The following is a 23649-nucleotide window of genomic DNA, read 5'->3' as shown; positions in this document are numbered from 1 at the left end:
CACTCCTGGAGTTTTCCCCAAAGAAAAGAGTATCACCACCAGTGACAGGAATCAAACGAGGGTGATTATAAAATTATCTTCAAATTTAATTCGGAAACACTATAAAATAAAGGGTTTTAAAAAATAGGTTAAAAAATTGGATAGCGGTACCCCCTTCAGTCCCTTCCAACCTGAAAATACTTGATTTTACGATTCTCTACTCATCCCCAAATTAAAATCAAGCCTTATACTTTCCTGTTGTATTTCTCCTAATTCTCCAAAAACTACCATTTTTAATACGTTCTTGTCCCAGCAAATCAGATATTTAGGGGCAGTGGAAAATGTATGTAGCATAAAGCACAGTGATGTTTTCTGAATTAGCCAGGTAATTATCCCCTGTGCATAGATTCCGTTTTCTAATTAGCTTACTGTTACTTCCCAAAAGTACTTAAAATCCCTCCTCTTATCTTTTTCTCTATCAAATGAGTTCAGTTGGTTTCTTACAGTTACTCATTTTCTTCAAGTATTCCATAATGATGTCACAGTAATGAAATGCTTCCCTATCTCACTCTATTTTAAATTATCATGATTTCAGTATTACTATGTAATATTTTGTCTGATTTTTTTGACGTGGTTCTTAAAATTTGTAGCAAAATATGTTTAATTCCCTTTCTTTGCATAATGCTGTAATGGATATTCTCATCCACATAAGGTGCTGTGACTGAATCCTGAAGCCATTCTCTATTGAAATAATCAAGATAACATAGCCTGCTTTCTTGTTTAATTTGGTACTGAAGATGAAATGCCGTTTTCTAAAACATAATTATTTCCCTGCTACTGTAAATGTACCAAGAATATAATTCAACCATGCATTTTGCCAATTAAGAGTAAACATGCTATAGGATTAAATTTGTATAAAATGCTGTAGAATTAAAGTGTAGAAAAATTGGTATGAGATGGAAACATACAAAGAGCCAACAAGTTCTCGTTCACTAACTGCATAAATAAGTATTATTATTAATTTTAAGTGTTTAGATAAAAGCCTTCCATTTCAAACCTCACAATGGAGTTCACAGAGTCCCATCTGCATTCTGATGATAATGCCCTTCATTTGAACAGTTCTTCACATGGTACTGAGTGTTCTGTCACCCATCTTCTCATTTATCACACCTAGTAGAGGAGGTCTGCATGGCAGATATTCTTATCTCCGTTTTCTGAGTGAGCAATCAGAGAGAGGGCTGGGGTGATGGATAGAATACACAGAAATTTCTAGAATTGGCAACCGGACCCTCGTTCTAGGCCTAAACCTTTGCTTCCTAAATACGTTGGCTCCTCTGAAATCAAACTCTTCTGATTTCAGTAAAAACAATTGTCGTTTACATACTTGTTATTTGTCACTTAAGTTCTTACAAATGATGAGAGGTTGCTAGAAATGATGGCAGAATACAATTTAGACTTGCTCTCCCTACATGATCCTTTTTTTCTGAAGGCTGAAAATTAAGCTGCCACAAACCCAAGGAAATAAAACCCTCTCATGCATGAGCCCAGTATGGCAGTAAGCGGAGTCTGTAGAGACCGTGTGTACATCTGTAGTCATTTCTATCAAGGGTGACGAAATTGTCCCAAAAGAGCCTTTCGAATGTTTTTTTGTGAACTTCTCAGCAGATTTCTGCCTGAAGTAGCATAAAATATGAGTCAAGCAAGAATTATGGAGTGAGCCAGAAAGAACTTTCTCTCCCCGCCCGGGGTTTAGTTGCACGCTAGGAACCCTGAAAAGAAAGATTAGACAGATTGTGCCAGATAATCCTGATGCCTAAACAACTCTTTTGTATTTAGAAATCCCTGGAAATGATTTTGTTCCAAGCAAAATTTGTTCAGTTTGACTGAACACAGGCTCCACCATTTTAGAAGGTGGCAGCAACCAGAGAGGAGAGTTTAAAAAATAGTTATTTTTTTAAACCATACTCAAACTGAATCAGATTGAGGCATTCTTTAAACCTTAAAAATTAACTTAGTTGACATCCACTATTTCACACTTTAAGTGGCTTTTGAAATTCCTGAGATATTCTTGTTTGATACTAAGATTTTATGTGAATCTTAAAATTAGGAACAGTAATAGAGGCTGAGGAGAAATGTCCCTCCACCCTGGGAAATGAGATAAGAGCCATTGGAACGGGTTGGACAGGATAGGAGAGCAGATGAACCATTGAATAAGTTGTGTGCGGGAATTATGATTAAGCATTCCTTGGAGTGGCTGAGTTGTAGGAGAAAAGCCTGAAGCTACTTCCACAGACCACTGCTGGAAACTCCGCTTTCAATAAGGCTCATTTTCAGCACCTGTCACAGAAGAGTTTCATATCTGCAGGTTGTCGTGGTGAACTCTTACTAAGCCATCACTCTGTGGGAGCTGCTCTCTTGGGCAAGTGGTAGGGGGTGGCCGGGCTGGGAAGCGGGGCGGGCACCGGGAGTAGAGGGTACTGTTGGTGACAAAGGGCGATAGCTAATCTGTGTCCCATTCTCTTCTGACTGGAAGTAGATGGTCACTTTTGGTCAGAAAGAATTTAGCGTTCTCTGTTTCTGGGAAGGAGAGGGTTCAAAAGGAAGTAAAGGAGAAATCAGAAGAGAAATCAAAGTGAGTTCATTTGGAGGTGAAGTCTTCCCTGTCACGTATGTAAGAGGTTAATAAAAACAGATTTGCATTCTTCATTTCAATGTGTTCATGTAAAAACACAAATAAAACTTTGGGTAGTTGAAAATGAAAAGAAAATTGAAACTGTAATGATCTGAACACAGTAAACATCCAACAAAATCTGAGGGACTCAAATTGGATAATATCAGCTTTCAAAGTTCTCTGCCTGTTTTTCCGGGGACAAGGGTTTTCTTTGTTGTCTGTGAAGATCAAAATGCTCTTCTAAATGTTTTTTAAGAGTTTCCATATTTTCTTAAGAATGATTACGCATTTTAAAATCTTTCTTTAGTCATTTAACATTTATTGCCAGGAATATCTCTGCTATACATGCAAAGTGACAGTAAATGTACATAGCTCTGACCATGTGACACTGTCTCTTGTTTATGGACGTTTATTCACAAAGGTGAATCCACCAATCTACTATCATGGGTACTTTTGTTCTTTTCCAGTAATAGCTGTGGGTCTGCAACAAGCCATCCACATGTCCGGTTCACACTGGGGATTTATATGTTCATTTCATCTGACATGAATAACAAGACCAACTGGTCTACCCAAGTATCTGACTTGGCTTCAATATGGCTGCACCTTAGTCAAACGATCTAGCTATGGGCCTATATAATTGGATGTGACTATGAAGACATGATCAAATTTTAACATGGCAAAGTCCCTTCAAATGCTGCTTATGATATATCTTTAACAAAGTTCAACTTAATTTTTAAAATGCAAATTATTTGGGCTTGAAGAAATTATTTTTTAAAAAAAAGTTACTTTATCAAATTACCACCAGGGAGCAGGACCCTGAGGAAATGAGACAGGCAAGTAAATGCTGATGGAGGAAAGAAATGAGAAGCATGGAACATGAGAAGGCTGATGGGGACACAGTGCGGGACCCTGGACAAAAGGCACAATATGAGCATGGGGCTGGGAATGTGTTCACTTGGGTAGGAGGGATCATGGACCTGTGGGAAACACTACCTAAGGAGAGGCAGAGGAATGTCAAAGGCACCATCTGGTTACTTAACAGTATTGCCTAAGTCCAGATATCTAACTACCCATGAATTACTTGATTTTTTCCACTTCTCATCTGCATGTACTACATTATGTAAAACCATGATATTTCACCTATTCTGCATTGTGCAAGATAATGGGAGGGGGCGGACAGATGGGGGGCTTAGTTAGTGGGATAGGATGAAAGGAACCTTCATGTGTACTGAGCCAGACTCTGAAAATATCCTTTTTTTCTTTTTCTTTTATTACTGTGTTGAATGTATAAATATACAATTAATCATTGAGGAGCCAAAAAAAGATACTTACTGATTTTAAATGAAAACATACTATATCAGAAATGCAGAATTTTGATCGGGGTCTTGAGTTTTTTAGATATATGAATAGGAATAATGTAGACAGTCATAGCTTTATAACTCAATGTATTTTAAGATACTGTTAAGATAACTGAAGATTTCCATGGAGATACTGAAGGCTAAAAATTAATTAAATTGATAATTTGAACAGTAATCAAAATATTGATGTTACAGATCAAACAAAAACATACATTTTTAAGAAGAAAATGCTTGATAAAAGGAGCATGGCACCCTTTTATTAAACTTATAAGCAAAACAGTGAACTAAAATTTCTGCTATACTTGTTTTTAAAAGAGTACAGGAACAAAATCCACTTTTCCTCCTGAACACATTTCAGACTGAAAACCACATTATTTGAAGTTCTATAGGTCACATTATAATTTTACCTGACTATATAAAATGAATTTGGAATCTATAGAAAAAGGTATAAAAAAATGGACTTTTTTATAGTATATAATTGAAACTTCTTTCTATATGGATCTATTACATGCTTTTAGTTTGTTATAGAGCATTCTCATTGCTGATGACATTTCATAAAGTAAATAACTATTGAATCACTATTTTGGCTTCATCCAACTATTAAGGTACCAGCAAAGACTTTATGTAGAGAAAACCCCTTTTTGGAAGAATGTGTGTTATTTTATGCCTGCCAAATATTATTATTTATTGTGGGTTTCTGCAAACCATAAAGTAGTTTTTAAAGCAAGAGTAGAACAGACAAGCATGATTTTTTGATACATATAATTTTTAGTTCAGACCTTCTACTTTGTAGAGTTACGAAGTTCTAGATGGAACAAATTCCAAAGCTAGAGAGGTTAATAAGAATAGTATCAATAATAATAAATCTTTTTAAGAAAGCCCAACAGCTTGATATTTTTTACTATAAGTATAAAATAAAAAAATGAACGGCATGATAGAATAATCCTGTATATAGCGGTTTAAGATGACTGTCAAAAAAAGCTGATGCTAATTGGGTTCTTCTATTTTCATAGTTAATACTTCATTTCTGTTATGGTAGATCTAGACCAGTAATTCTCAGTGTGTGTCCTGGGGGCACTTTTAGGGCTTACAAGATCAAATACAAGAATATTAAGTGTTATTTGCCTTTTTCCCTCTCATTCTTTTTCATGTACAGTGGGGTTTTCCTACATTTACATGAGAAGTTATGACATCATTGCTTTGAACACTAATGGAATATGTGCTTATCAATTGCTTATTCTAAATTTTCTTCATTTTGAATATGATAAATATTGATAGATATAACTCACATAAAATAAAGTTCTTAGGGGAATGCAATATTTTTTAAGAATGTAAAAGTGGTCTTGAGATCAAAATGCTTAGGAGCCATTGATCTATACAAATGCACAGTCATAACCTTTCCAGTAGCCAAGGACAGTGGGTAACTGGAGGTTTCTTCCCAGATCTAATTGTCATATTTGTCTCTAAATTTTCTATGCTTTTTTTTCTCTTATATTGTATTCCAGAATCCCTTCTTTCCTTTCTCATCTAATGTTAATTTATAATTATTAAGATTGACAAATGACAATTTTTCATTTAATATTTAAACTTTATTGGGCTTGATTTAGGTCAGATTATGAGTGTATGTCCATATTTATTACTACTACTTTCACAGTTTGACTGGTAAATTGCCTAATCAGCTTTAATCAAACTGCTCCCAACCTAAAACAGAGAGGGTGTATTATAAAGATAGAATAAATTTTATTTGCATCCTTATCTTAAAGATAAGGCTGATTGGAAAAACAATTGTTATAAATAGTTTCCTTTTATCTTCTATTGTAGTATCTATATTACCAGTTTCATAGAGATCAAATTAATTTTGTTGGTGTAAGAAAAACTGAAGATCAACACTCTGATTCGAACTTGAGAAAAATTAAGTTTTTTAACCTCTTACCTAATTCTTGATTTTTAATTTTCAAGTAATAATTTAATGTGTTTTTAAGTAATTAAAGCTAAAAGGGAGTTCTGAAAATATCATTTGTGGACAATATTATCTGAATTACATATATTAGTTGCTCATCATTTATTCATATTCATATATACATTTTTTGAATGAATGTTATGTTCCAGAACCTCCTCAAAGAGTTAGTGACCCTGTAGTGCACAAAACAGATGAAAATAACCGTCCCTGGGAATCTCCCATCCTAGTAATATTTTTTGAATAACCAGTTAGATATCTGGGAAGAATTAGGAAGAATGGGAAAAGTGTAAGTTTTGCTCCACTGAGATTGAAAAAGAAAAAAATGCATAGCCATTGTCTTAAATTTATATGCAATCAAACATCCTCATGTTTAGAAATATCTGGAAATATAATCAATTATATTTTTATTTGTCCTGGCTTTGGTTCTTCCTAATAATCTTTACAGTCCCCTGAGATAATAACCACCTATAGGAGGAGAGAAAGTATTTGAAAATGATCTATTTGGAGAAAGTAGAGAGATTAGGGCGCCTGGGTGGCTCAGTCGTTAAGCGTCTGCCTTCGGCTCAGGTCATGATCCCAGGGTCCTGGGATCGAGTCCCACGTCGGGCTTCCTGCTCAGCGGGAAGCCTGCTTCTCCCTCTCCCACTCCCCCTGCTTGTGTTCCTGCTCTCGCTGTCTCTCTCTGTCAAATAAATAAATAAATAAATAAATAAAAGTAGAGAGATTAATGAGATTAACTAGAGAAGTGAGATCCCATAGGATGGGACATGCATTGATCAAATAATTGTCCAAACTCCTCTTAATTCTGTGGCCACTGACTACATTTGAATGATATGAAAAATAATAGTATTTGTCATGTTAGCCATATAAATCAGTCTGCTGTGGGCAAAATGTTTATATAAATCGAACTATTTGGATTTCATTTAAGGAGAGCATCCTTGTTATCTACGTGTTCTTGATCTAAGTTAGCAATTTCAGGATTATGTAAGAACATTTTTCAAAACATTATTTTTAAATTACTTTCCACTCAAACAGTCCTGCATGTTTTGCAAGCAAACTGCAAGAGAGAGAATACTTGTTGTTCAAAGTAGAATTAAATGGATATTGTAAAAGTAAGAGCTTCTCTTGAGAACTTAATTCAAATCTTGCATTTTTTTCCAAATATGATTCTCCCTATTAATCTTTTAAAGATAAAAATCTTTATTGTGTTGTAACAATTATGTTAGCATATTTTAGCACAAAACCAAAACTTGGTACTTAATATAATTCTTTGTTGATTCTATCTCTTTGAACACAACTAGAATTATAGCCTAAATCTATTAAAGATAAAATGATTTTTAAAAATTTTCATTTATGATAATATCTTAATCGAGCTTTTTTCCAAGAGTTACTAGGAAATTTTGGTTTCCACTTAAATTGTATTCATTTTAGATATTTTAAATATTAAAATGTTGGTATTAGTTTATTTAGTATACTTAAATATTAAACATTTAAATATTTTATTTACTTCTTTGAAAACTAGTTCTGAGCCAAAAAGCTTAAAAAAGGGAGGTGTACTTAAAAGGCCACATTCTAGCAAAAATATAAGAACTATAGCATAATGAGCCATCACATATATTTATGTAAGAAAAAAATCCTCTCCACCATGTTATTAGTTTAATTTTACTCTCACTTCCAAACACCTCCTATACTAAAGTTATGTATTATTACTTCTGTTCCCGGAAGTTACCATTAATCCCATTATCTACAAAGCTAGAGAATGTATGATTAGTGAGTATGGGAAATACCTGCAAATTACTGATAGCATTAGATAAAAAGAGATTGAATTGATTATTGAAACGTCTTGGAAATTCAGTCCCAAGGCCTGTGTGGATGGAGAAGGAAGAGTGTGAACGAGACTAAGCTTTACTACCTGTGCTGGATGGTAGCAAGTAAGAGGCCTCACACCTCTTTTCTCTCTGAGAGAAGCTACTATGTGAATATGGAATATCTTAAGGGACATACTTTGATTTTTTTATAAGGAAAAAAAGACATTGTGACATTCCATTTCTCATGGTTGGTTATAACTTTGTGAGATTATACGTATATATATATTCATTCACCCATAATTTGCCATTTTAAAGAAATGACGTAGAAGTCTGAGCTGTTTTTAATACTTTCAGTTGTAAAAACTTGTAATTTGGAAGTATGTGGAAACTCCTACAAGTAGCTGTTTTGAAAGTACCTTTGCCATTTGGGGAGGGGGAAGCATAAAAAGTATTAAATTTCTAAAGTTCTTTTTCATTTTAATACCCCTAAACTGTCATAGGGAACAGAGAAAATGTGATTGGACCGAATTCAAGGGAAAACCTACCAAATAATGCTGGTAACAATGGAACTTAGAACCTGACCTTTTCAGGTTCACATTCAAAGCAAATCAACAAAGGAGATAAAACTGCAAGATCTCATTAGTAAAAATAACCAGAAAAACAGCAATAAGAATAGAAAGATGGAGCGAAAGGCAGTGGGGAGAAAGTAGAAAAGGTCACCAAATAATGTCCAGCTAGGTTAAAGTTAAAGCTAGCAAAAGAAAAAAATATACATATATATATACACATATATATATTTTGATCTCTGAAGATAATATTAATACTGTATCCACCAAGTAATTTGGGAAATTATAGACTACCAACATTATAAATTATTCCTAAAATATTTGGATATATCTTTGAGCTAGACCAAGGATTTAAACCAGCGATAGAACATCACAGTCAGCAAGGCCGTGTCCCGCATCCCAAACCCGGAACTCTGAGGTAGGCAGAGACCTCACAATCTCACTTTGAGACAATTGGATGTGACAGAAAAGTGGATTAGCACTTTTTTAGTTTTTCTTTTCTTTCTCTCCTTGATTAGTGTGTGACGCGGAACAAATCACTTATCTTTCTAGGGCTTAGTTTTTCTATAGGCGAAATGATGGTTCTGGAGCGGGCTATCTCTAGAGTTCTTGCCCCCTTTTAATTTCCATGGTTCCACAATTATACAAAGTCAAGTCTACAGTTCTGTTCCACGGACTGTGAGCCTAATGCTGCCCTCGTGTGGTAGGTACAGTGATAGATCTGCATTTTTAAGTATGGTTGAGGGGGGAAAAAACCAACAGAGCCAACTAATTGAAGATAGATGTGAAGTCAAAAAGACACTACCAGGTTTAATTAAGGTTAGCCACAGTGGAGTAATAAAACAAAATGATGTCTAACTATCTCGCAGCTGAAGAAAATGAAGAGGTCAAAAAATAATTTAAAACAGATTGAATGGCCTCACAGAAGGTAAATGTGTTTACTTGAAATGCCCCCTCAATAATTGAGGACGGAAATGATTTAACACTCTAGGATTTATTCCTCTAGGGTACAGGAACCCTCTCTACGGGAGTGGGCTTATTCCATCATATATTTATGAGATTACATTCTTTCTCCTCGTTGGTACTTGATAGTACAAATAGGAATTAAAAAAGAAAGAAGACATAAAAATGTAGGCTTCCAAAATGCATTTTATTATTAACTAAGCCTCAGTCCTTCATAAAAGAAACACTTCTCATGTGCAATACACAGGCACATGATATATTCAAGCATAATAGGTCCATGATCTCTGAAACTCTTATTTAAAGAGAATAAAGCAAAGGTAGAATAGTTTTAAATTATTAATTTGGAATCATAAGTCTATTGAAAGTCATATTTAGTTTTAATGTTATAAAATATTATTTTAAATATTATTATATTTATATTTAAATATATTAAATATAAACCAGAGTTCACCAGTTGTCTGTATACCCAGATTTGGAACCAGCACAAATAAGAACACCCTCTTGTTCTCCCATGGAATGTGACTATACATATTATTTACTACTATCATTCCAATTTAAATACATATATAAAATATCCATGATCTGTTAGGATTTTTTTAAATTCACAAAACTATGCACTCCCATGTTTAGTGGGTTATCATTAAATATTCCTTTCAATTAAACCGGTTTTGGAGGGATTGGGAAAAAATAAAATACCTAGTTGAGTGATCACGTTTTTCTCTACCATATAACAGATTAAAGTTGCATCTCTGTTTTTAAACCCCCCCCCAAAAAAATTGCATTGCCCCAGGTTTCCTTGACAAAACATGGAGAAAAAAAAAAATAGCCCTCCCACATCAAGTGGTGTTAATGAGAGATTTGTGATTTGCATAATGCACACAGCCAGGTGAAAAGTAAAATATCTACTTAATCATTCGGATGTCTGAGTTGTGTTGTTAAGGGAAAGAATTATTAATTTTATTATTTCATTAAATATGGCTTGAGCATAGTTCCAGGATAAGCTTTTGAGAAGGCTGTGGTGGAGAAAACACAGGCTTGGCTTCCAACAGCAACATGAATGTGACAACCACAGCCAAGGATAGAAAGTGGTCATTGCAGAAACAGACCTGTGATCTTGTGCTAGGAGAGTACGGATAGAGAAGAGCTTGCTTCTGAGTGGGAAGATGAGGAAAATACACGGAGCAGGTGCAATCGGAGCTGGGCCTTTATGGACAAGTACAATTTCGATATGAGAAAGTGACAGGGGCAGAGAAAGGCATGACAAAATCAGAAGAACGGGCCCAGCTACAGCTCAGGAGAAAAAAAAAAGCCAAACCCAAGGGAGCCAGTGTGACTGGTCTAAGTGGGCTTCCATGAAAAGTGTACAAAGGGGAATGACAGGAGATACATTTGGAAAGAAGCAGATGGTTAAGGACTTTGAGAGGCAAAGTAAAGAATATGACCAAAATCATGAGATGCCTTGAAGTTACTTTGAGATCTAGCCTTGGATATCAAGTCATAAAAGCACTTTATTCATTAACGTGTTGGAGATAATGCAGGTTTAGCTCAGTGTAAGAGAATTGATATGTTCTTATTTGGAGACTGTTTCAAGAGAAAAAAATTAGTAAATATATGCATTGTTTCAAGCATCTGATAAAGAACTATTAAAATACTTGTACCAGTTTATCAAAACCTCTGCATTTCTGTATGTTTAATTGCATTTTATGCTATGTAGCTATAGCCCAGTAAAAAGCAAAGGTCTCTTCTACATTTTTAGTTGAATTCATTTTTAGAAACTACCAGACATCAGGCTCTCTTTACCCTACACTTCCATACCAGATTAGGAAAAAAAAAATATATCAAGCACCAGATGTTTTGGTAAGATGATGCCAAACATCTCCATTTATCTGAATTGTTCAACTAACTTCTAACTGCCCGAAGTTTCTTTAGACTCAAACTTACACATAATTTTGTTTTTCAAATATGTTAAGTAGACTTAGACTTATTCTAGTATATGTATATGTTCTCTAGATTTGGTTTTCTTTCTTTTTATGTTTCTTATAAACTATTATTTGTTTGCATTTAAATTGACAACACTTGTACAGGCTTTCCAAATGAGATTTCTATTCACCTAGACAAGATGAAAAGCTCTCCTTAAATTTATTTCTACCCTTGTTCCTTTCTTCTTGTTATATTGTTTTACATTCTGTCCACATCTCAGATTTTCCAGAAGAGGAATAGAACTAGAAATTGCATCAGGTAAAATCAAAGTTCACATAGAAAAGATTGAATATTTTGAAATTTAAATAGACAGCTCTGCTATAATAGCTATTTTGATGCATTGCAAGATGGATCTTGGCTGAAAATTGTTTTAATCTAGTAAAAATAAGTTGATTTAAAAATTAGCATATATTAAGGTTTGTTTTTGAAAGTAGTATACTGAGATTTTCCAGTTGATGGTATTAAAGTGTTTCATTCAATATCATACTAAAAAATATTAACAATATTGTTGATTGGATTACATAATGCCAATCAAAAAATGTGGCAGCGTTCCTTTATTTACAACCAGGTGACTAATCTGACTCATTATGTGTTTGATTATACAGTTTAATTTACTTTACAAATGTTCATAATTTATATCAGTCATATATGATAGTCATTTATATTTTTTAAGTTATCCTTTTAAAAAGTCCTTAAGTTAACACTAACTACACCATCTGGGTTTCTCCTACATAGAAAATATCGAACATTATAACTACCGTTCTGTCTCCTCAAATCTACTACGGGTTGCTAGTAATTGATCTGTGACTGGTTATTTAACAATATTCAAGCCTTTTTCTAAATAGCTAGTCCCAACTTACAGATACCTGCTATGTTATTGCCCAACATTTTTTCCTTATTTCTCTATTCTGAGAAAGTGATCTTGCTATCACTGGAATAGATATTATAACAAGTCCTGGTGGCTTTAGAGAATCTGTTGTCCCACAAAGGAAAAAGTGGAGAAGTGGGGAAAAACCAAAACTTTTGCAAGACTTGATCCCGATTACCCTGATGGTGGATTTCCTGTCCTCAAGTGGTTTCCCTCACAATGTCTGTAGTTTTCCCTTCATTTGGATGTATTGGTTTTATTAAAATTCCACCACATTAAGAGTCATTGTGTTTGTATACATCCCTTTAAGAAAAATGGAGATATCTTAGAGTCATTAAATGATTATCAATGATTAGCCCGCAGTGTGAATCTATCCAAATGCTTAAGAAACTTCTGATTGAACACAGGTGTTTTTATAGAAGAGAGAGACTCGAAGTATTTTTGTATCCTAGAACATGTCTAGAATTGGAAAGAAAATCGAGGCAAATTCATTATCAGGGCTAGGTATGCTCAAAGACATTATGGAGCAGTGATTGACAGGAAAACCCTGCAGAAGAGGTTGGGGGCATGACAAATAAAATCACAAGATGAGGAAGAGAAAGTAACTGAGCTCCTGCTTAATCTCACTTCTCATGGTCACAATCTTATGAGTTGAGGTATGCGTACTGAACCCATTATTTTCAAATGCAAAAGCTGAGACTGTTTAGATTTACTCTAGAATGAGCTAGGATTCCAAATCCTGTCAGTATGATCAAAGCTCATGCTTTTAAATTCTGACCATATGGCAGAAGACATAATAATAATTTTTAAAATTTGCCTAGACAAGCTTCTTTCCACAAAAAGAAGAGGAAACACTTGCCTTCTCTTCTGTTTTTCTGCGTCAAAAGTTCCCCCCAAATCTCCTCTGATCTAGAACTACACTAACAATATTAGTACTATACTCCTACTGCATTAAACAACACAAAATTATAATGTTTCTATGGGAATATGGGTTGCTTTATCCAAAAGAATCAAACTTGAGGAATTATTGAAACAAGTCCCAATCATAGATGAAGAAATGCTGAAGGGGAAGCAAAGATCTTCAAATTTAAAAACTTGCTGGAGATAGTTGTTATATACAAAGGAGCACAGAATTCTTCAATCACTTCTTGAAACCATCTGTTCTACTTTGCATCTTCACTTCTCAGGAGAAAAACAGATTATCGGCTAATATGGAAAATAATTAAGAAAGTTTCCCTTATCCCGCTATTTCTCTCTACCCAAGTCTTTCTAAACTCCTTTCTCCAGGAAATAGCCAAATTCATATTTGTTTGTCCTTACTGTAATACTGTACAAATAAACCACAAAGAGAACCAGTAATAATGATAATAGTAATAGACTGGTCACATACTATTTAACTCAGTCTACAAATCTGATGATTTAGCCCTAGAAACAATTGTGTTTTGTTTTGTTTTGTTTTACTTCGATGTCCAATAAAAATAATCAAGTCCTTAGTGTTACCACAGCACCTTATTGGTTAAGGAAAAGAAAATGACAGGCAGATTAAGACATGTGGAGTTCTTGCTAGAGCTGTTTCATTATCCATGTAAATGAAGAAAACGTAGAATGATGCCTTTGGAGATCAATGGGAGTTTCATTGATTGACTGTGGTATTGACTCTTCCCACACCATGCAGCAAAGCCTACCAATCACCGGCCTGCAGAAAGCTCCGTGTCCACTGGCTCCTCCGGCAGCGGGTATAGCGTGGACAGTGAAGGAAGCGGCAACACTGCAGGGGAGACCAATCTATTTCCTATTCCACGGATGTAAGTGTGGGGGTTTTTCTTTTTCTTTTTTTTTTTTTCCACTACAAAGTTATAACATGAGTAAGCTTTGCTTAACACTTAACAGGAAATAACTAGATAATTATCCAGTTCGACTCATTGTCCCTGAAGCAATTCAACTGTGTTTGCCTCCATAGAAAATAGACTGTTCGGGAAAGATTGGGTTAATTTAGTTAATTGTAAGGATGACTGCTGGTCACTTCCAGGACTATTTAATCAGTGCAATCTGTATTTAATGGAAAAACTGCTACAATAATAACTAAATGAAGTTCAGCAGTAGTAGTCCCTTGATGAGGTAATCATATAATGATCAAACACAAATATTATTGGTGTTTGAGATAAACTTAAATTAATTTACTTTGAATCAGGAGAGATTTAAACATATCTTAAGAGCTCATATATCGTTTTTGAAACAGATAACACATTGGGCTCCTCATAGAGGCTTTTCAGTAATCTTTGCACAATTAAAAAGGAAGATTTTGAAGTGTTTCCATATTTTCCACAACAAATATCAAGTAATACAGGGTCCCCAGTAGATAAGCTTGGAATAAAGTTCATTGGTAATGTGTTAAGCCTCAAGAAAATGATATTGCAGATCGAATGCAAAACGAAAGCAGATTGTGTTTAGGATGTGTTAGAATGGGCTTAGTCATGTTGGTGGCAAAAGTTAGCAGCATCCAAGATACATATGTTGGTTATGTCTGTTCCAATATCAAAATCTAGACTTTCCAACCTTTCCTTCTCCTCCTAAGGAACTAGTTTTCTAGGTTTTAAAAAACGTCATTGGACCATCCATCTCCGGGATCTAGGTCAGGGAGAATTTAGCTTTGAGAGGACTGTGAGCTAATTTGGCCTTTGCATTTTTAAATATTTGGGGGCAAAAAAATACCAGAAGAATCGCATTTTGTGAGACATAAAAATTATATGAAACTGAAATTTCAGTGTCCATAAATAAAGTTTTATTGGAAGCCACACCCATTTGCTTATGTGTTGCCTAATGTTGCTTCTGCCCTATAGAGGCAGACCTGAGTACAGGACCATTCAAACCATCTCCTATCTGGCTCCCTATGGAGTTTGCAGACCCCTGATCTGGGCCCTTCTTAAAGGATCTTCTTCATTTTCTCCAGTGTTGCGTGAAGCCATTTCTGGGAGTGGAATTCTATTTCTCTTTGTTTTAGTGTCAAGGTTTTTATAAATCTTTCCTTCTATTGTCCAGAATACCCCCAATATTTATATAATGGCTCAGATTACAAAAGCAAAATAATGGGGAAAAGGGGTTTCTACAGTGAAAAATGTATTTATATTTTATGATTTTCAAGTTATATTTTTCCTACTTAAATTGTTACATTATTGGATCACCTGCCAATCTTTTTTTTTTTTTTTAAGACTTAGGCTATGGATTCAATAGTTATTTATATTTAATCAGTTCTCTTTTATTGGACATTACTTCTAAAAGGAGTCTGATCTCATTACTCCTCTTTCTCTGATGATCTTTTATGAAGAGAATTTCAGCAAATTCATTACATTTCTCTCTCTAGACTGTGAATATCATATGAGTTTGTGATTTTTTTAACCACACATCACTTAATATCCTTCCAATTTATCCATACCTTTCAAATAATTTAACACTGATGATAAAGTTTTAACTTCCAGAGAAAAAGCACGTTATTTCCTCAATATCTGAATATCTGAAGTAGAACTAGATTATGTATTTTTTACATACATACCACATTCCAATTTTGTTTTTCCCATTTTCCTTAAAGCCTTTCAAAACTGCCTCGGACACACCATTGTTTTGCCATCTGAGCACAAAGAAAATTCTCTTTTCTAAAGCAGTATTTGGTATTTCTTTTATATGCCCTTTTGTGTCTAACACAATTATTGCTTAGGCTAACATAAGAGTTCAATAACTGTTCGGTTATTGATTAACAAATATAAATTACAAACTGTGTAGTCCACATGTTCTGAGCTGAAGATTATTTCCCGGGAATTCAGAAAAATTGCATCCTTCACATAACCCACAGTCAAGTTTCCTTCGTATTTTATTTAGCTTCATGATGCTGCAGAAGTACCTGTAAAATCTTAGAAATGCCTCTCATACACATTTTCCCTGTGCACCTAATGTTAAAATCCGTTTTCATTAGAAACAAAGACTGCAGCTGAATATCAGATACCATTAAAATTCGAAACCTAGGATGTGAGATCAAATAAAAAATTACCCAAATTTTACTATTACTAAAAATTATAATTATTTTGTTAAAATTTGACATATATAGAAGAGTAATTTTTCAGTACTCTCATCTGTTAGATGAACACTCCTAAAATGATTTTCCTTTTCATTTGAGTTTGACTCAGTAACAAGACGTTTGGTTCCCTCTGTTAGTATTGCTCACGGTAAGATTGCTACTGAGTTATGAAGATTTTCTCTTGTCTGATCGGAACAGAGCAAATTTTTTTTTAAATTTATCATCTACTTGTATTGAATCTCATTGAAGCAATTACACAAATTGAAGTTCCTTTTATTGCTTAATCAAGACTTTTTTGGCACATATTCAGATGCAGACTGTATCTATATGTATATAAGTATATATATGATTTCTAACATTTTTTCAAGTCCTTCACACTTGATAAAAATTTGTGTTTAAACCTTTGACCTAGAATTGTCATAATGGAACAATGTAATGGGTTTCAAGATAAAATAATTTCTGAGTTTATATCTATTCCTTTCATTATGTGCAGAACCATCTCTATAGAATGGTAGGATCTTTAGGGTAGTTTTCAAGTGAGATGTAATTGGATTCTTAAGAAAGAAATATGATCACATTCTCAGCAAATTCAGCAAACCAAATATTTTTGTGAAAGTAAGAATTAATTGTGAGCAAATCCTGCTGTTAGAATTATTGTCTAGAAAGTATAGTATCGAGGAGTTCTTTTGTTCAAACACCCTTTTTAAAACTTAGGTGTTTTTATTTCATCGTTTTAGAACATCTTATGTATGTATAAAGGCAATTCCAAAATCTTTTCTATGCCATGTAGCTTTTTCTGTTACTGAAAAAATAAGAAGTAGCCTATAGTGTTTGGGCTGTTACATTATCAATATTCTGAACACACAGTGCTCAGAGTATCATGAATTCTTCACCGATTTGGCCTTCCAGAAAGTTCGAGGCTGAAACTAAAAGGGTAGTAGACTCTGGCTGAATTCTAAAGCCATTATGTGCATACCTACCTATTAATATTTTCTATTTATTGAATTTTATGATGTTTCAGGCACTGTGTTAAGTACTGTTTTCCACGTGATTTTGTCCTACCCCAAAGCTAGCTAGTGTTACTATCTTTTTATTACAAAAGAAGAAATAGATTCACCAGATTAAGTAGATTTGCCTTAGATTACACACGGCATGAAATAGTGAAGCCAGAGGCAGAGACCAGGAGGTCTGACTTCAAAAGCTAATACGCTATACACAGCTGAAAACAGCGACAGGATCTGAAAGTCACTAAGTGAAATAAAGATCTGTGTTATTACAATATTATTCTTGCAAGTTATTTAATTCAACATTTCCCTTCTCACCAAAGGGTCTGTACACGTCATCATAACAAAACATAAAGATGTAAAAACTCTTCTCACTTCTTGAGTTAAAAATGGAGTGTATGGTGATTAACATAACATAATAATAATTTTTAAAATGCAAAAAAAATAAAAATAAACAACACCCCAATTCTCAAAAAATTTTGATAATTTCATGATAGTCTGATCTTTAATAAGTGAGTCAATCATAAAACACTGAATTTTGAGGTATTATGCTCAGACTAAGTAAGAATAAGAAACAAGCCCCTATTTTAAAATTAACATGATACAGAGCAATTTATTGTGTTTAGACTTGCCATTCAAGTAATTTATTTCAGGTCTGAATATATAATGTCATTCTATTTTTGGGGAACTTGGTCTTCTCATTTGCATTTAGGAGAGCATAACTAAATATATAACCTTTTATTTTCTTTTTAAACAGAGGGAAGATGGGGCAGAATGGGCAAGAACCTGTAAAACAGCCAGGAGTAGGAGTGGGACTTGCAGACCCGGAAGGTAAGTTAAAATTTGTTGAATCTACATGTTACACTACAAGTGTTTGATTTGTTTCTCTTCGAATATAAATGTAAATTTCTATGTGCTAATGGCAACAGCACTGGGAAGTATAGCACCATTCTCTGTGTTACCTAGTAGATTAGAATTACTTTGTAATTTCATTTAACAATTTCCCAATTTCTTGATTTATATTTAACATTAAGTACGTAGGGGATACTAAAAAGTTAAACAAGAAAGAAGAGTGAAAAGGATGACAGGAGAGAGAATCAGAAGACTTTCTCAGTAAAAAACAAATATTTTGTTGAGATTTTTAAAAAAAGTTTTGTTAAAATACCATGCAAATAGAAAATAAATCATGAAACATCACTTAAAATGGAAAATCTTAAATGTATGGAGCTCAGAAGAAACTAATGGTATAAAAATCATTTTATAGGAAAAAAATGGCTAAAGTAACTTCTAAAGTGAAAACCCAATTTGAACTTAAATTTGGTTTTGTTAAACAAATGTATTACAAAATGCAAGAGAATCTTTAACTTCAGCAGACACATATTCAGTATCTGTAAGGTGAACAATGACTAGCTTATCTTTCATAATATTGTGATAAGATCTGACAGCACTGTTATCCCTCTTGGATTGCACAACCTCTCAGTAATTTCAACTGTCTTAATTACTTTATACTATTCTAAGTACTTTTCATGTATTATCTCATTTAATTCTTAAAATTACCTATAAAGGTAAATAATACCATATACCAGTTTTACATAAGAAGAGACTGAAGTGCAAATATCACACAAGATAAGAGCAAGTAACTTGAACCCAAGCAAATGATGCCAAATCACCTGCTATGAAAGAGAATGATTAATGGCACAGTATCACAAAGACACTCGATGAAGAAATAGGAAACCCAGATTTGGATTTCAAATCTGGTCCCGTTACCTAACTGGTGACCTGATCTGTCTTCAGAAACCTCATCTGGCAAATGCTGAATGCTAATGATGCCAAGGTTCCTTGTGGATTAGTAGATACCACATTTTTCTGATTCGACTAAAAGTTTTTCTTTAGATTCATTCAAAGACTGTGTTTTCTTTATCTGCTGCCATTTTCCCCAGGGTTCCACCCTCAATCTACCAACCATTTTACACACTCTCTCTCTGCATAAACTCAGCCATTCTCATCTGTATGTTGATTAGTTCCAAATTTACCCTCCAGACTCCCTGGAATTCAGCCTCCAATAGTTCATGTCTGCCAGGTGTCCAACCAAGAAAATGGAAACCACTCTGAATATTTAAAATAGAGGAAGCTGATGGCTGGCAATGATTGTATACTCATGGTATCCCTGAGAAACTGAGCAGGTGGCAGTGAAATAGCAGAATTTGTGAGGTGGCAGAAGGAAGTGACTGTCCTGAGAGCTGAAACCAGGGCAAGCCTGAATTGCAGGGAGCAGGAGACAAGGAAGAGAAACAATAAATGCTAGAAATACATCTGGAGATAGACGAGGATGGGGAGAAATATCCTGGTTACTTCCTTCTTCCCATTCTCCAATCTCTGCCAATGCCTGATCAATCCCGCTGGAAGCCAACTGCCAGGGGAGCCTGGGAAGCAGCCAAGGGGACAGCTACCCTGATAGGAGAGCAGAGGGAAGCTGGAGAACGAAACTAAGGGCCCAGAGGTGTAGGGCCAGTGCTACATTTTGCCTCGAGATCCCATAGATGAATCAAATTACGTATGTCCTGAATTTAATTCACCCTCTTTCAGATTTTGCCTCCTTCTCCTCCTATGCTCTTCTACCACTAACCGGATCTGCTCCTGTCTGCACCACAATTTGCATATTTTGTTATCATTGCTCTTTGACTTGAATTTACTTGTTTTTATGCCTGTCTCCTCCATTATATTGAACATTTAGACTAGAGCTATGGTTTAGTCATCCTGGTGGCCCAACACTTAGCAGGAGAGCCTTACCCATAGAGTCGCTTCCAGAATGTTTGTTGAACTTCTATATGCCATCCATCAGGGACTTTGGTTAATACTGAATCAGATCTTTTCAAGCAGTAAGAGCACAGGGGTGGAGGGGGGCGGAACTCGGATGGGGAGACGAACCATGAGAGACTATTGACTCTGAAAAACAAACTGAGGGTTCTAGAGGGTAGGGGGGTGGGGGGATGGGTTAGCCTGGTGATGGGTATTAAAGAGGGCACGTACTGCATGGAGCACTGGGTGTTATTCACAAACAATGAATCATGGAACACTACATCAAAAACTAATAATATAATGTATGGTGATTAATATAACATAAAAAAAAGCACAGTACAATGTTCCATTGATTATTTTCTCTTGTAATTTCCCTCACGGTTTTTAAATCATTTCCTTTGAATACATAAAGCTTTTCATGTTTTTGGTTTAAAAAAAAAGAATGTTTGTTGAGTGAATGAATAAATGATACAATAATATATGAAAATAATGCCCACTGATTTTCATATGACTTTAGAATTCAGGTAATTAGAGAAGCAATTCATGTGCCCTTTTTTCAAAATTGAATTACTTAATTTTACTTTTAATTTTAAAGTTTATAGATAAATTATCTTATTATAAATGTTAATAACTGTCAATGAACAAAAATTGTTCATCCTAATGCTGCTTTCTTCTTTCCCATCAGTCCCACAAGAAGGAGCCAGTCATAAGCTATTTTATATCTTACTTAAACTTATGAGTCAATATGTTTATATTTTAGTGAACTGACTCTTATCAGTAGTTAAACTCAGATTAGTTATTGAGCAGAGGGCTGGAGGTTGAGGATGGGGATAAGATGGAATACATAATCTAATGTGAGTCATTTATAGTTATGTGCCCTTTTAGTAACAATATTTTGGACAGATTATTTTTGACTGAGCTACTTCTGAAATTTGGACAATAAGCAAATTTATAATTTACATATCTATATGAAGTTGGGCATGAAGATGTCCAACTATAAGAGATATATAAGAGATTGCTAATAATATGGAGAAGAAATCTGTAATAAGTATTTAACCTTACAAACAATTATAAATTTAAAAGAATACATAGAGGGGCGCCTGGGTGGCTCATTTGGTTTAAGTGTCTGACTCTTGGTTTCCACTCAAGTCATGAACTCAGGGTCATGAAATAGAGCCCTATGTCAGGTTCCGCATTCAGTGGGAAGTCTGCTTGAGATTCTCTCTATCCTTCTGCCCTTCCCCCCACCCCATGCACATGATCTCTCTTTCTCTCAAAATAAATAACTCTTAAAAAAAAAAAGAATACATAGAGAGTGGGGAGAAAATTATTAAATTATACAGGAATTTAATTACTCTAAGCAGATAAGAAGAAAACGTACAAGATTTTGCTTTGTCCCCATAGAAATATAGAATCAACTCTGTGCTGTAATTCAGGTATATTTATGACATACATTTTATTTTGAGCAATCCAGAGGATTGCTTTCACGTCCTCTTGTTGTCAGTCAACATATATAGCCAGTTTGTGGGAGAACAACAAACAAACAAACAAGAGTTAGTTCAGTTTGGTTTTAGACCTAATATTTAGTTTCTTGACTGGATTTTTTTCTCCTTTAAATTCTTCATCAGGACACCAGAAAAATTGTCACTTAGTAAGATTTTCTTGAGTGTTCTACTACCCCTTGATTCTTTCATATTACCCATTTAAGCACTTTGTTTTATGCATACCTTGGTCCACTCTAGGGAACACTGATCTACAAAGACATGCATACTTTAGATCAGAGTATATCATGGATTTTAAGTAGTCACCTTAGTGGACAGTTTGTTTTTACAACATTCTCATTCTTGTTTTGGAATTACAGTGTACAGAATACAAAAAGTCATGTTTTATGGGGCTGAAATTTTATGTGGAGCATGTTATAGATATTTTTTTGATGCTAGTCATGTCCTTGTTCTACTTACTGAGTAAATCTATTTATTCTGCATTCTGATTTTTTAAAAAATCATTTTCCACTTAGTCATTTTCTCCAATAATGTTGCATCTTCCCTATTGCAGTTTCTCATAAATTTTAATCTCATGCTGATTAATCTCATGCTCAGTGGGTCAGAATATGAGATCAGTCATAGGTTCTAGAGTTCCAACCTAAGTTGTAGTAAAAAAAAAATGGTAATACTCCTGTAGACTGTCTCTGCTAATGACTGGTTGAACTTTCACAATTTAAATAAGTGTACAACGTAAAGTACAAATAAACACTGTGTTTGGCACATGATTAACATCCCTTACATTGTAGCTGTAATTAAATTAAAAGTTAATATAAGGGCACCTGGATGGCTGAGTCAGTTCAGCATATGCCTTCAGCCCAGGTCATGATCCCGGGGTCCTGGGATGGAGCCCCACATCAGGCTCCCTGCTTAGCAGGGAGTCTGCTTGTCCTTCCCCAGCCACCCACCCCACCCCACCCCACCTGACTCCACCCCCGGCTCCTGCTCTTTCTAGCTCTCTTTCAAATAAATAAGTAAATAAAATCTTTAAAAAAAAATAAATACAAGTGAATATAGAAGAGGGCCATTTGGATTCCATCCAAGAGTGATACTAGTCAAGACTGACAAAATATCATGCACTCTTCGGAAGAGCTATACAAGACCACTTCTCTTAAAAATTTGGATCAAATCAATTAACCTTCCCAATTGTAATGTCAAGTGTTTTCCCAATTTACACTAAAACCCTCCAATACCCTTAATAGATGATCCGGCCCTTTCCTACATTGTTTTAATTAGATATATTTAAGAGTGTTACTGTTTGTTGGTGGGCATCCATGTATATTAGATATAGTGCCTGGCTTCACGCATTTATTCTCCCAAACCAGGGGTTCGCAAGCTTTAGCAGCAGGCATTAAGAATCACACTTTGCGTGAGGTTTAATTTGCCTGGCTGCATGTATTTAAAAAACAAATAACCCTAATACATAATTTATTTTCTTAAGTATCTTTAGAAGCCTTAATTTAATCACTCAATTTCCATTTTCACTGGGCCAGAACAAATAAACCTCTACCATTATAGAAATATGTTCAACTCAACCCACAAATGTTTTCAAATAATTGAGTCTGTGAAAGCACATCACCAATAATGCTAACCCAAGGAGGAAGGGGTCAGGGGGTAGGACAGAGAACAAGATTCGATTCAACATCTTACTGGAAGTGGGGGTTTTTTGGTTGTTGTTGAAAAAGCATAACAATTTATGTAGAAATAATGAAAGTCTACGATGACAGCAACAATCTCATTTTAACTGGCACCCCAAGTCTATTGTACACACATATATATTTTTTACATAGCTCCAGTGGTGAGTAGTACGAGTGCCTTTAAGGTGAATGAACGTGTTTTACAAAGTCCATGAAACAAGTACAGAACAGTAATGACTTCCTGCATTAAACCAATAAAAATCGAGGCCTCAGGGTTGGAGTCTCTATCTTGTTATCCTGTTCTGAGAAACATTCTTTTTAAAGATTTTTTCCATTTTCTTTTTTTTTAATATTCATTTAATTTTCCCTCTTTCCATGACCACCTGGGTTGTTTAAATATTAGCCCGCAAAAAGGAAAATACAACACACTCTGAAAGGCTCTCAGT

At 34.6% G+C, this 23649-nt stretch overlaps 1 protein-coding gene across 3 annotated transcripts in view; it reads left to right on the top strand.

Annotated features, from left to right (window-relative positions):
• PCLO (piccolo presynaptic cytomatrix protein) overlaps positions 1–23649 on the top strand; it is a 391986-nt gene that overhangs the window by 331563 nt on the left and 36774 nt on the right. For all 3 annotated transcript variants that reach the window (XM_035723252.1, XM_035723251.1, XM_035723250.1), the window contains 2 exons: positions 13829–13958; positions 17984–18057. In XM_035723252.1, the coding sequence (XP_035579145.1) occupies positions 13829–13958; positions 17984–18057 (204 nt within the window). The remainder of the gene's footprint in view (positions 1–13828; positions 13959–17983; positions 18058–23649) is intronic.

This window comes from Zalophus californianus, chromosome 12, assembly GCF_009762305.2.
Source record: "Zalophus californianus isolate mZalCal1 chromosome 12, mZalCal1.pri.v2, whole genome shotgun sequence".
Lineage (NCBI taxonomy): Eukaryota > Metazoa > Chordata > Mammalia > Carnivora > Otariidae > Zalophus > Zalophus californianus.
Note: the sequence above shows the minus strand (reverse complement) of the source record. Positions and strands in the feature narration are given on the sequence as shown.